The 12,110-nt window shown below is 42.0% G+C and overlaps 2 protein-coding genes across 6 annotated transcripts in view; one reads left to right on the forward strand and one right to left on the reverse strand.

The window, feature by feature from the left end:
* The window catches only part of OXNAD1 (oxidoreductase NAD binding domain containing 1), a 32,254-nt gene that overhangs the window by 12,174 nt on the left and 7,970 nt on the right, over positions 1–12,110 (reverse strand). The window contains exons 1-4 of one of the 5 annotated variants that reach the window (XM_027723770.2): positions 7,440–7,587; positions 4,327–4,381; positions 1,966–2,128; positions 1,643–1,706 (exon numbers count right to left, since the gene is read on the reverse strand). In XM_027723770.2, the coding sequence (XP_027579571.1) occupies positions 1,643–1,706; positions 1,966–2,096 (195 nt within the window). In that variant the 5' untranslated portion in view covers positions 2,097–2,128; positions 4,327–4,381; positions 7,440–7,587. Of the gene's footprint in view, positions 1–1,642; positions 1,707–1,965; positions 2,129–4,017; positions 4,296–4,326; positions 6,362–7,439; positions 7,588–12,110 lie in introns of those variants that run through there. The other 4 variants (XM_027723771.2, XM_027723773.2, XM_039390637.1 and 1 more) reach the window with 4 other exon arrangements.
* Positions 7,319–9,800, forward strand: DPH3 (diphthamide biosynthesis 3). The gene is made up of 3 exons (XM_027723777.2): positions 7,319–7,646; positions 7,748–7,822; positions 8,244–9,800. Exons 1-3 carry the CDS (start codon positions 7,539–7,541, stop codon positions 8,307–8,309), a joined length of 249 nt encoding a protein of 82 aa, XP_027579578.1. The 5' UTR covers positions 7,319–7,538; the 3' UTR covers positions 8,310–9,800.

Here is a 12,110-nt window from a genome sequence, read left to right on the forward strand (position 1 = left end):
TTAAAATAAACTGATTTTAAAGTGGTCAGAAATAAAGTAACAAAGAATAAATTAAGCATTAAAAAAAGAAACAGTATAATCCTCTGATATGCAGAGAATGTGCAGTAGCAAGAATTGAGCCTTGCTCTTTCAACTATCCCACATAGCTTCCTTCTCTTCCTCAGGCCTTACAGTTCCCTGCACCACCCCAGAGCTTCCAATACCTCATAAGGATCCATTTTCCACATATTATCTAGCTACCCACATTGAGCAGAAAAAGTAAGCAAGCCAAGCAATCAGAAATATCCAAGATAACTAAATCATGGTTGCAAAACTCAAAAATGCCATGATTTTTTTCATGTCAGAAGCAAATGAGAACGTGCATCTCTCTGCCTGTCTCTACACTCATTTTCTTGGATAAACTGGATCCACCTGAGCAGCTGTATGTCCACGAGGAATGCTACACTGTACTCAAGTAAGAGCTGGCATTAGGTGTGAGTAGCTGAGGCACAGTTCTGAGACACATGGTTCCCAAAGCTGGCTCACTCCCCGACAGCTCTGGCAACAGGCAGAGCAAGGCTGCATTTGTCTCATCCATCTACAGCCCATGTCACAAGTGCTGAATCGTCTGGTTTGGGAGTGACCTACATATCCCCTCCACCTGGCTTCCTTTCGGGAAGAATTCACTTGGCCTGTGACTTATTCTCAACTAAAGTTAGGGAAAAACCTAGCAGAGAAGCACGTAATTATGTACACGTACACACGCTGACATCTGTGTGGTGTGTTTGTCCTGCTGGGTGGCTCATGCAAGGCTGGCTCATCACAAATAGCTACTCAAGACTGAGAGAAGCTAATTAAACAATGGAGAAAAACTGGACACCCTTTCCCAACTCCTGAGCATTAAAGATGGGATTTTTCAGTCAAAAAAGTGCCTTAACTCCTGAAAGGGCTAAGAAAAATGTGGATTTTTTTTCACTAGTCAAATATTTTTGAGAACTGAAGTAATATTTATTCTCCCAGTATTAAAAACTTCAAAACATCTACTTCAGCCTAATATAGAAAGGAAATATCTATATGAAGTACAAGAGTATGTTCACCTCTGAACGTTATGAAAAAGAATGCTTTCTATATTTTGATGGAGAAAATGCTTTATTGCTCTTGTATTTGTGAATTAAAATAGATACAAATGAAGATCCTTTTTACAACTGTCTATCAGCTCTGCTTTCAAAATGTCTATATTTTTTCTTACCTCCCGTGGTATAAAAGGACATTTTCCACATTTTTTAATCTCAAATCTGGATGAGAATTATAGAAATCCATAAAAATTTGAGAATTCTGTGTAGAGGTGATGGGTATCCATGTGCTTTCGTTACTTATTATAATTCATACTTGACCAGAATTCTATTAAATTTCTTGTCCAACATAAAATAAATAGCATCACATCATTGACAATTTTCATAACTCATTACATTTCACCCACTGAGTACAAAATACGCTAATTTTATAACAACATCAAGTATGAAAAATTACGAGAAGAAGAAGTAAAACAGACTCCAGCAGTACAGAAAACGGAGCCTAAGAATCAAACGTGATTATCCAATACAATTACCTTCACAGCAAAAAAAAAAAAAATTACTTGCATCCTAAAGAACACAACACTAACCTCCTGGCGAAAATTATTTGCCGTCCTCTCTAGATGATCCATTTTCCTTTTTGATTTTATTGTGCTGCAACAAAAAGCAAACAAAGATAATTGTCATTCTGACAGCTGTGCTACTGTCCCTTACTGATACGAATTTCTATTAACATAACAATTTACCAGTGTAATCCAGACTACAGATGACATAAATCTAAATAAGAATTAAATATAAATATATAATTGGGAGTTAAATTAAGTATTTATAGGTCTGTAGTACTTTGTCAGCTTGATTTTGGCAGTGTTACCATGGCACTGTCTCAAAAGAAAAAAGAAAGTGGATAACCTACCCGTTCACTGTGCAGTAATAAAAAGAAGAGTGCCTCAACACTCCCAATGCAGAATGAGAAGGAAAAATTCTGCTAGCACCTTTCAGTAACTGAGGAACAGTGCAACCCACATAAACAGTAGTATGAGCCATGACGACTGGGCACTCTTCAGAATCACAGGCTCCTGAAAAAAATCATAAATATTTGTTAAATGAAACACTGCTTGACATGGCTTGTTTTCACCTTTTATTTTCCTTCAAAACAAAAAGGCCAAAGGTCAGCTGGAGCTAAAACTAGCAACAGACATACAGGATAATGAGAGGGAATTTTAGAAGTACGGAAGTATCATAAAGAAGTGAAAATGTGCATCAGTCCAGTGAAGGGGTGTTATGACCTGCCCCTGAAGCCAGATAACTGACGCTCTTGTTAATAGATCCCTTGGGATGGATTAGAGTGAAATGACACTGAATGACCAGTGTTTATACACATATATACGGCAGGTTTATTGTACAATAACTCGGTTGCAATGGAAAGTAAGTACGTAGCCGTTTTGGTTATTATCTATAGAAATACATCAGCATAAAAGTATCACTTAAGAAAGTATATAGGTGATACTTATATAAAGAGTGATACCTTCTAAGAGAGAAAACTTGACAGCTGCCTCTCAAATCAGTGTAGTTGAGCCAGTTATGCCCCTTGAGAAGCGATGAATATCTTTAGGCTTACAGGTGAATGTTATGATATCTCCCCCAGGGGGGAAGGATTTTTACACCTGAGCCAGTTGTGTAAGGGAGGAAATTTGCATGATAAAAAGCATTATCCTGCCTCTACAGGATCTGCTTCTCATCAGCCTTTCCCCCTACTTGGCTCAAAACCCAGTTTGTTCTTAAACAAAGGTTGGTTTGTCACGAACATCCTCCAGGGTGGATACTAATCCCTTCTGCACCTGGCCTGTTCTTATGCAGATCAGAGGTTTCACCACCTAAACCTCTCCTCCTCCCCTTCGGCTGGGGGGTGCAAACTTTGGCCTAAGCAAAGCACTCGCTGTTTTTGAAAATGGCCGATTGTTTGAGTCATTAACATTTCAGTCTCTCACAAGGGGAAGATGAGCTTGTCATAGATGATATAGAAAAGGCTGAAGTGCACAACACTGCTTTTGCCCCAGTCTTCACAGGCAAAGCTTGCTTGCACATCTGCTTGTACCAGTAGTGTTTGGGAAGGACAGGGATAAGCAGGAGTAGGGCCAGCAACTGCTGAAAGAAGCTGGATGTATTCAGATGCACAGAGCCAGATGGGTTACACTCAAGGTTGCTAAGAGACACAGCTGACATGCTTGTCAGGCAATTGTGTATTATCTATGAAAAACATTTACCACACAAAGTCTACAAACAGACTAGAAACAGACTAACAAATGGTCATTTTTAAGAGAGGCAAGAAGGAGTGCTTATGTCCAGTCGGCACCATCTCAGCCTCTGGAAAAATGCTTAGAGCTTGTCCTGTTAGCTCTGTGCAAGCTAAGAAAGTAATCAGGAATACTGGACACAGATTTACCAACGGTAAATTATGTTTGATAAATCTGAACAGCTACCATGATGAAATAAATGTCTGGTCATGCAACCATGGGGACAGGACACAACACATCTTGATTGACCTGTGGCTCCTGACACCACCTCCCATTGCATGTTAGTAAGCCGAGGCCAGATGGACTGTTGGAGTGTTTGAAAACTGTCTGGGCAGACAGAATTGATGGCTTCAAGTTGCTTCAGTTGTTGGCTAACAACAGTAATAAGAGTACCCTGGCATTGTTATTGGGGCTGACACAGGCCAATAAATCTATCAACAACTTGGATGATGACACAGCAGGTGTCCCTGTCCATGGCAGAGGGGTTGGTCTTTGAGGTCCCTTCCAGGCCATTCTATGATCAGCAAACTTGTGGATGATGCTGTGTTAGAGGGATGGTTGACATCCTGAATAGTAGAGCTTCACTTCAAAGTGGCACTGAAAAACTGAAGGACTGGAAAGCAGAAACCTTGTTAACTTAAAGACTTACAAAGGTCTTACAAAAGACTTACCTGGGACTGGCTTAATCCAGTGTGAACAACTGTCCTGCTCCAAGCAGATCTGACTGGATGACCCTCAGAAGTGCCTTCCAGCCAACATATCTTTGATTTTAAATGTTCAAACAATATATGAAAGAAGATCAAACACTGACTGTGCATTCCCTTTCTATTGGTATAGAAAGGATTCTGGTTGGACAATTTCACAAACTTTAATTAAGCCTGTTTGTTCACAGGTTTATTTAAAAGCACATTGATCCCTCACACTTCCATGTACCCTATATAACACCTCTCTACATAGTTAAGCAAGTGGAGGACACTTACACGCACTACAGTGGAAACATGGTGTGAAGATTCAAAACTGGGCACTCAAACGGAGCTGTGACACAGAAAGATAAACCGACATGGTCAACACTCAAAGTAAGGCAGAACCACAGTTCATTTACAACATGCAAATCAGAGAGCCAAGAGATATTTCTCATACCTTGTAGGCCTTTGTTTTTCCTAAAATGGATTAGCATAATTCTCTATCATATTATTTCTGCGATGCAGTCCATTGCTTCTTTAAAGCATTAATATTTTATTTCCATTAAAATCTCTTGTTCTGCATTCTTTTAAGGCATGTAATTTATTTTCAAAATGTTTTTCATTTTGAATCCTTTGAAATGGCAACAATCCAGCTTGTTCAGTTAATCAAGCCTATACTCTCTAGGCTTTCACTAACAACTGTATTGGCTGGTCACTTGGTATTTTGTCCTGTTTGTAATCTTGTACAAATGGAGGCAGAGCTTCCTTTAATTAGGCCGCTCAGAAATGGAATGCATTTCTCAAAAGTCACTACTCAAAATGCCCACTTTCAAGCATAAGAAATACTTCCTGCAGTTTTTAACTGTCCATAATTTTTAATAGCTTTTCATCATTTAATTCCACAGCAGCTTGCAACTTTTAAGAATGGAATTATTTAAAAGTCATCTACCACCAGTAAACAAAATTACTTAAAAAATTTTTTCACCCCATTACAGAGGACTTAAGGTGTACTTAAGTGTTTAAACAAAACACTTCAGCACTTTCTACATGCAAATGTGTAGAAGCTATTGATAACAAAAGTATTAACAATCTTAAAATACTTTAGCACAACAAAGTACACATCTAATGAAGAGTCCCGTTCCTCTACCTTGGCATGCTGTATGTAAAGCCAGAGTGCTGAAAAATCATTAAGTTTCTCAAATTCATGAGGTCAGTTTAGGATTTGGAGTCTTTCAGACAGCATATCCATATACAAGTCTGCCTTTTTTTAGGCTTCTTGGTTTTGGATTCATGTTTTCATGCTCTTCACTCTACTACATTAACTAATTCAATGTAAACATGAAGGATGTTTAAAAGTGGACACTTATGTAAACCATTTATGCCAATGGCTGTGACTTTAATTAAATCACCACAACATCCAAATGAACCACATATAGTCTGACACTTTGCTTCAGAGGCCTAGGACTGAGAATAAAGATTATTTTTTTTTAATCAACTCACAACTTTCAAAACCCTTTCTGCAATTGCTAATAAATGCAGCAACACCTGCTGGTCAAAGAAGTGGCACAACTTTTAATTCCAATCAGAGATTCTGGACTGTTTATTTTACGTACTTGGTTTAATTCTGCTGCTGAGGTGGACAGTCATTTAAATGAGCCATCCTCATGCTCCTCCTTTTCACTGTTACCACTTTAGGAAGCAAATATGCTCAGTTCTACAAATGAAAATGTAAAAAACCAACCAGCCCAAAGTTCAGTATCAACACATAATACTGGAAACAAAATAAATGGCAGCCTAATTTTATAGTCACAGCTGAAAGATCCTATTCATACAGACTACTTTAAGACTGAGACTCTATCATAAATAAGAAATGACTCTTGAACAGTAGTTCAAGATCCTTGTTCCATTTACACTGTCATCAATCACTTTCCAATCACAAAGATGAGAATAAAGTCAGTTGTCATTTTTACTCTGGAACTAATAAATTCCAAAATGTCTTTTAATGAGCCCTGGTTCTCCTCTACCACGGACAGGTGTGAATCACACCTTTACACAATGTGAACAGCTTCTGCCCCATCTGTCACCCCTGTGACTTTCTCCACCCAACCAGCTCTTTGGCAACTCCCTGCCCTCCATGGAGTGCACTGCTTCAGTCTGCCAAGCTCCTGTCAGGTGGGATGTTCTCCCTTTATTCCCTTCTTACCCTAGCTGGTACAGAATAGCCACTCCAAATACCCCCTTACTTCACAAAATCACTGAGTGGGTGAAGTTGGAAGGGACCAGAGCGGGTCATCTGGTCCAACCTCCCTGCTCAAGCAGGGTCATCCTAGAGCACATGGCACAGGATTGTGTCCAGATGGTTCTTGAATATCTCCAACGAGGGAGACTCCACAATCTCTCTGGGCAACCTGTTCCAGTGTTCAGTCACCTGCACAGTACAGAAGTTCTTCCTCATGTTCAGGTGGAACTTCTTGTGCATCAGCTTCTGCCCATTGCCTCATGTCCTAGTGGCTGGCACCACTGAAAGGAACCTGGCTCCATCCTCTTGATACCCCCTCTTTAGATATTTTATATGCATTTTTACACTTCCTTTGCTCCATGGAGACAAACAAGTGCTACTTTTATGACTGTTATATGACTCCTTCTTCTCCTGACTTATAATCAATCATTCATTCTCCTTCTCCTCTGACCCACTGGCCCTGGGTTAGTTAGTATTGCTTGAGATCTATGACCACATCTTTCTTTCAATCCTACATTACTATCTGAAGGGAGAATTACTTTCAGCTCTACCCATACCATACTGAAGAGTAAATTACTGTGTAAGTTAATGCAAGAGAGTGTTGAGGGGGCATCAAGGGTACTTAAGCAAGCAGGATAAGGAAATCTTTTACCAGAAACTATCTCTCGGTAAGAGGTACAAACAGTATCTCCTGCAAAAGTCACCAGCGAAAGTAATGTTTTTCCCCTTTTCCCCGGACTGAGGAGCGCACGGTGGGCGCAGGGGGCGCTGGGCAGCCCGTGCCCGGCTGAGGCTGGGCGGCACTGAGGCGGCCAAGGGGCGGGGGAAGGACAAGGACAAGAGGCAGAGAGCAGGACAAGGGGCAGGGGAAGGACAAGGACACGGAGAAGGACAAGGTCGCGGCAGTCCTCGTCCGTCCCCCCGCAGCCGCTCGGGATCGCCAGGCAGGAGGTCAGGGCTGGAGACGGCAGCGCCACTGGCCGCAGGGGGCGGCCCGGCCACCGCTTCCGACCGGCGTGCGGGGCTCCCGCCAGAGCGGAGAGCCAGCCGGGGGTACTCGAGTGCGCTGAGCCTCCGCCTCCCGGCTCTCCCTCGCCCCTCCATCCCCTCCCCAGCCGATCCCTCCCTCAGATCCCGAGGACGCCCCGACCCCGCTGCCCACCGCCCCTACCGGCGCCGCATCACATGACGGGAGGCTCCGCCCGCGTGCCCCGTCAGGCACCGCCTCTTCCCTTCCGGCCCGTCCCGGCTCCCACCGCTTCCCGCCGCCATGTCGGTGTTCCACGACGAGGTGGAGATCGAGGACTTCGAGTACGACGAGGAGACTGAGACCTACAGCTACCCGTGCCCCTGCGGGGACCGGTTCCTTATCACTCGGGTGAGGGGCGGCCGGGCAGTGGCGGGGAGGAGGGCAGCGCCATACTGCTCATCGGCCGGGCAGGCGGCGGGGCCGTGACCGCTTTCCCGGGGCTTTTGCAGGAGGACCTGGAGAACGGGGAGGACGTGGCCACCTGTCCCAGCTGCTCCCTGATCCTGCGCGTCATTTACGACCAGGTGGGTGCGGGCAGGGCCGCAGGGCGCGGCTCCAGCCGGGTCCCTCCGAGTCCCGGTTCGTCGCCATGAACGGGAAGCGCGGGAGCGGCGTTTAAAAATCGCTGATCTAGGACTAGATCTTCTACACCAGCTCTTATTTTTCTGGTCTCCTGCTGCCGTGTTTGGGCTTTAAAACGCACGTGGCTGGGTGGGCGTGGAGAGGGACAGGGACAGAACGATCTCAGTGAGGTGAAGAGCTGCCTGTGACTGACTCCAGCAGCCTTGTCGGCAGCCTGGCAGCTTATGGCATTCAGGTTTTGGGGGACAGATTCATACCAGTTTAAATCACTCGGTTTTCCAGCCTGGGTATCTGGTGTTTTTTTGCCAGAGAGGAGATCCAGAAATAATGTAAATCAACTAAAACTCTACTTGCTATCTTTAGGAGCAGTTCATGCGTGATGAAGTCGTTGCAGAACCTTTGCCAAACAAGGAGTTGGTTAAGTGCTGATTAATCCGTCATGGACTGTTGCTGCTTTAGAGTGAGAAAGTATGGGGATGGCGACTTTGGAAAGAGACGAGGTCCTCCTCCTGGAAGTGCTTGCTGCTGTGGGATACAAGTGCAATAAGTGTCCGTCTTCTTAGCGTGAATAAGAATTTGCTGGGACATCAAACACATGAATGGGTTTTGTTCCAAAGGGTTATACATTTAAAAAATATATATAAGTTGCTGTGTGTGTTCCAGAAGACTTGAGGGTTCTGATCCTAATTTACAGCAAGTCAATATACAGAAGAGGAGCACAGAGTTTGTGAAATCGTAACATTTAGTCTAGCAGTGGCTTCTTAGCCTGTGGAGATAAACAGGCTTGGTGTGGGTGAAATGGCTTAAATGCCAGCTGAAATGCTGGGGGACAAAATTTAGGAGTCCATAGGACATGATGCCATACAGAATTGACATGGTGCAGCATCTCCCAGGATTTGGGCTCGTATACTTCCAGCCCATACTGAATATGGAGAGAAAATAAGAGACCCAGAGCCAGTGTTTACTCAGTGTTGGTAAATTGTCTTTACTACTGCAGGCATGAGGAAAGTGTAGTTGTCTTTATATCTGCAGTGGGGGCAACACGTGAATTTGGGCAGATCTGTTTCTTAAATTACTTCTAAAGTTGCTTTGAAACATCTTTGGTAGCTGTTACCAAATGGCTCTGACATAATAGTGATGCCCTTTTGTGGGTGTTGTGTGAAATCAAACAAAAAGAGTCAAACCTTTTACTCCTGCACAGCTAGTAATGTGCAAGATAGTAATTTACTCCTGTTTTCTCAACAGCTTTGTGATTTGACTGTTGCAGCAGATATTAAATGGGCTGCAGCTCTTTGTGCCATTTGTAGTACATTTGCTGAATTTCTCAGCCTTCTTCTGTTAGGTTCTGTCACCTCCTGGATAAGAGATGCACACATTTCACTTAAGAAGGCATTTTTTAGGGTAGAAAAGTGTTGGGAGAACATACTCCACATGGAATCCAAGACTACTTCTTGTATTACAAGCCACTGCACTTAAATATTTACTTAAAATTATGGTCATTCCTGTGTTTTAGTAGGATTTGACGTCTGTGAAGTTAAATTTGAGGAAAAATACTTGTGAAGTATTTATATAGTTAGTTTGCTCTAGGCACTAAAGATCAGCAGGTGTTACTGGATCCTTGCATTTAGCTATTTTTGTTCTTACAACATTCTGTGAATGTTGAAGATAAACATTTTAATTACTTTAAAAAAAAAGGAGAAAAGAAAAAAAAGAAAAACTGTACCTTTCAGTTGGAAGTTTTGAATGCAATAAGCACAACCCAGAGTGTTTCCATGCCTAAACCAGGAGGTGGCACTCATGTTACTTTGATAGCTGTGCTTTAAAGAAACAAAACCAAACAGATGTGGTACTTTGGTTAGCTCTATCTTATCAAATATTTATTTTGACTATTTAAATAAAGATGTTTAAGACTCCACCAGTGGTTATAATGGGCTATTGCTTATTCTTTTTCTGCACCAGCCATGATGATTTCCACAGGTCTTGAGTTGCTGCTGCTGCTCTGGTAATGACACTGGGATTTCTTCAGATTAATTAATAAAAATTGTTTCAGTCTATCAGTAGATGCTGTAAAGCAAATTTACAGAAACCCTACTTAAACCCCTGTTCAAATTTCTACTGCATAAATATCTTCAGGATTTTTCCACAAGTATTTTACATAAAATAGAACTGTCTTGAGTTCAAAAAGTGTTTGGACAATGCCCTCAGGCACATGGTGTGATTCTTGGGGTGTCCTGTGCAGGCCCAGGAGTGGACTCAATGATCCTGATGGGTCCCTTCCAATTCAGCACATTCTATGATTCTGTGTCTAAAAGGAAGTAGAACAACTTTCAAATGCAAGACCAGGGAATGTAATGTATCAAAATAAATGGCCAAGTGTAGCTTCTCTAAAGGTGCGTAGATTTTGCAGAAATCATTGACTAGATTTCATTTTATGTTGAAGGTCAGGCCCTGTTAAAAAGACCTATGAAACTTTTGTAGAGAATTATTTGTACTCCATAGGGTTAAATTCCTACACGGTTGTAAAAAGTGCTTATCAATTGAATTTCCCACTCGTCTAAAATACTGGTAATGGCTTTTTTAACAGTAATTTTAGCAAAATTAATTAGTTCATTAAATCAGTTGGGACTGGTTTAAGTTTGTGCTTAAGGTTTCTTACCAGGTGTGAATAGGATCCAAGTTGCAGAATGCAATTTATAGGCACAGTAAAATTACTTGATGACATAATGTATATATCAAAGGTTTAACAAAGTATGCATTATGGTTGCTTTTCTGGAGGTTTTTTTACAGCATAACAACAGTAAGGTGGTGTGGCTGTTAGAAAAGGATGTGGCCACATTTGCCCACATAAATTGCTTTCAACTCTGTCTCATTACAGTGTCTCAGAGGTCTCAAGGCAGTAGTTGCTGTCCCCCCCAAAAAGAGGCAAAACAGGAATGGGTGTCATGTATCTCTCTTTTTGTTGTCCTTTTTGAATCTGAAAGAGATGTTTAAAAACTTGAGCTGTTTTGTTGCTTTCCTTTCTGCTGTGCAGAGAGGAGTTCTGTAGCATGAGTTCATTCTTCATGAGAGCTCAGTGATGCTAAAGCCAAAGAACTGCCCACTTCTGTCTTTTGTTAACTTGTAAGAAGCTTTTGACTCCAGTGATTGCAGTCATCTTTTAAAATATCCTTTCATAGTGTATAATTCCAGAACACCAGTCAGGGCAGTGTGAGTAACCCGTCAGAAATGTCCCTTGTCAGGAATTCGGTCACAAGGTTTCCTCACGGCACCACGGGCTCCGGCCTCTCATGCATTACTTGTGTATTACATGATCTTTGAAACCAGTGGCTCACTTTTCTTCTGAAAAGGCAATTGTGTAGGACACAAAAGTCTTTTGTTTGCTGTTTGTATCTGACAAGCAGATTGATTGATTATGTGTTTGATTAGGTCCTTGGCTCTGCACAGAGGAGTCCAGTGCAGTGCAAGCAGCATCACGTGAATGTTAATGCAGTAATTCATACTTCCGAGAGACCAGACAGTGGGACAACTTATGGTCCGTTTCAGATGTTCAGGCTCTGAAATTGCTCACACTGTAAACACCTCCAAACTCCTGTGTAATACTGAAAACAAGCAATACACTCCGTCGCCACAGTTTTATGGGAAGAAACGGAAGAAAATTTGCTCTTCATTAAACTAAAGAGGCTTAGCTTCTCTGAGCTGTCAGATTCTTGTTTGCATTTCAAAGAGACTCACTGAGAAGGTCGCATACTTTTGGCTGATTGTGCCTGTATATCAGTGGCATACACGATTAGCTTTAAATACCTGTTCTAGAAGTCTGTGACACAGAGCCTGGACCTTCAAGAGCTGGGGTCATTAGGCCACTAATTTTGCTGTTGCACTTTTTTCATCATCTATATGTTGGGGAAATCATAATGCCCTAGAGGACCCTTATGTAAATACTGTGACATTTCTTCCCTCCATCATGTTTTTTAATTTTTATTCTCAGCACTAGTCAGAAAAAAAGGACGTTCCTTGCAGAAGATCAGTTAACTAAAGATCATTACATAGATTACCAAGTCTATCTACCAAGAAGCACATACTGAATAATTTCAAGTAAACAGGCAAAATTTCAGTTAAGAAAGTGATCTGACAACTCTGTATTGTCACTAAGACAAGCAGTTTCTGCATATTCCATTTCCATCTCCTCTATTCCAAACTAATGCTCAGATCAAGCTAACTGTAGGGATAGGT

Source organism: Pipra filicauda, unplaced genomic scaffold (assembly GCF_003945595.2).
Source record: "Pipra filicauda isolate LSUMZ 115617 unplaced genomic scaffold, ASM394559v2 scaffold84_size4826128_pilon, whole genome shotgun sequence".
Lineage (NCBI taxonomy): Eukaryota > Metazoa > Chordata > Aves > Passeriformes > Pipridae > Pipra > Pipra filicauda.

Bases quoted from the DNA above. Each gene is read 5' to 3' on its own strand.
- DPH3 (XM_027723777.2), top strand. From the start codon at position 7,539: ATGTCGGTGTTCCACGACGAGGTGGAGATCGAGGACTTCGAGTACGAC. The intron at 7,647-7,747 runs GTGAGGGGCGGC...GGGCTTTTGCAG, and splicing joins ACCGGTTCCTTATCACTCGG to GAGGACCTGGAGAACGGGGA. The intron at 7,823-8,243 runs GTGGGTGCGGGC...TGCTATCTTTAG, and splicing joins TGCGCGTCATTTACGACCAG to GAGCAGTTCATGCGTGATGA.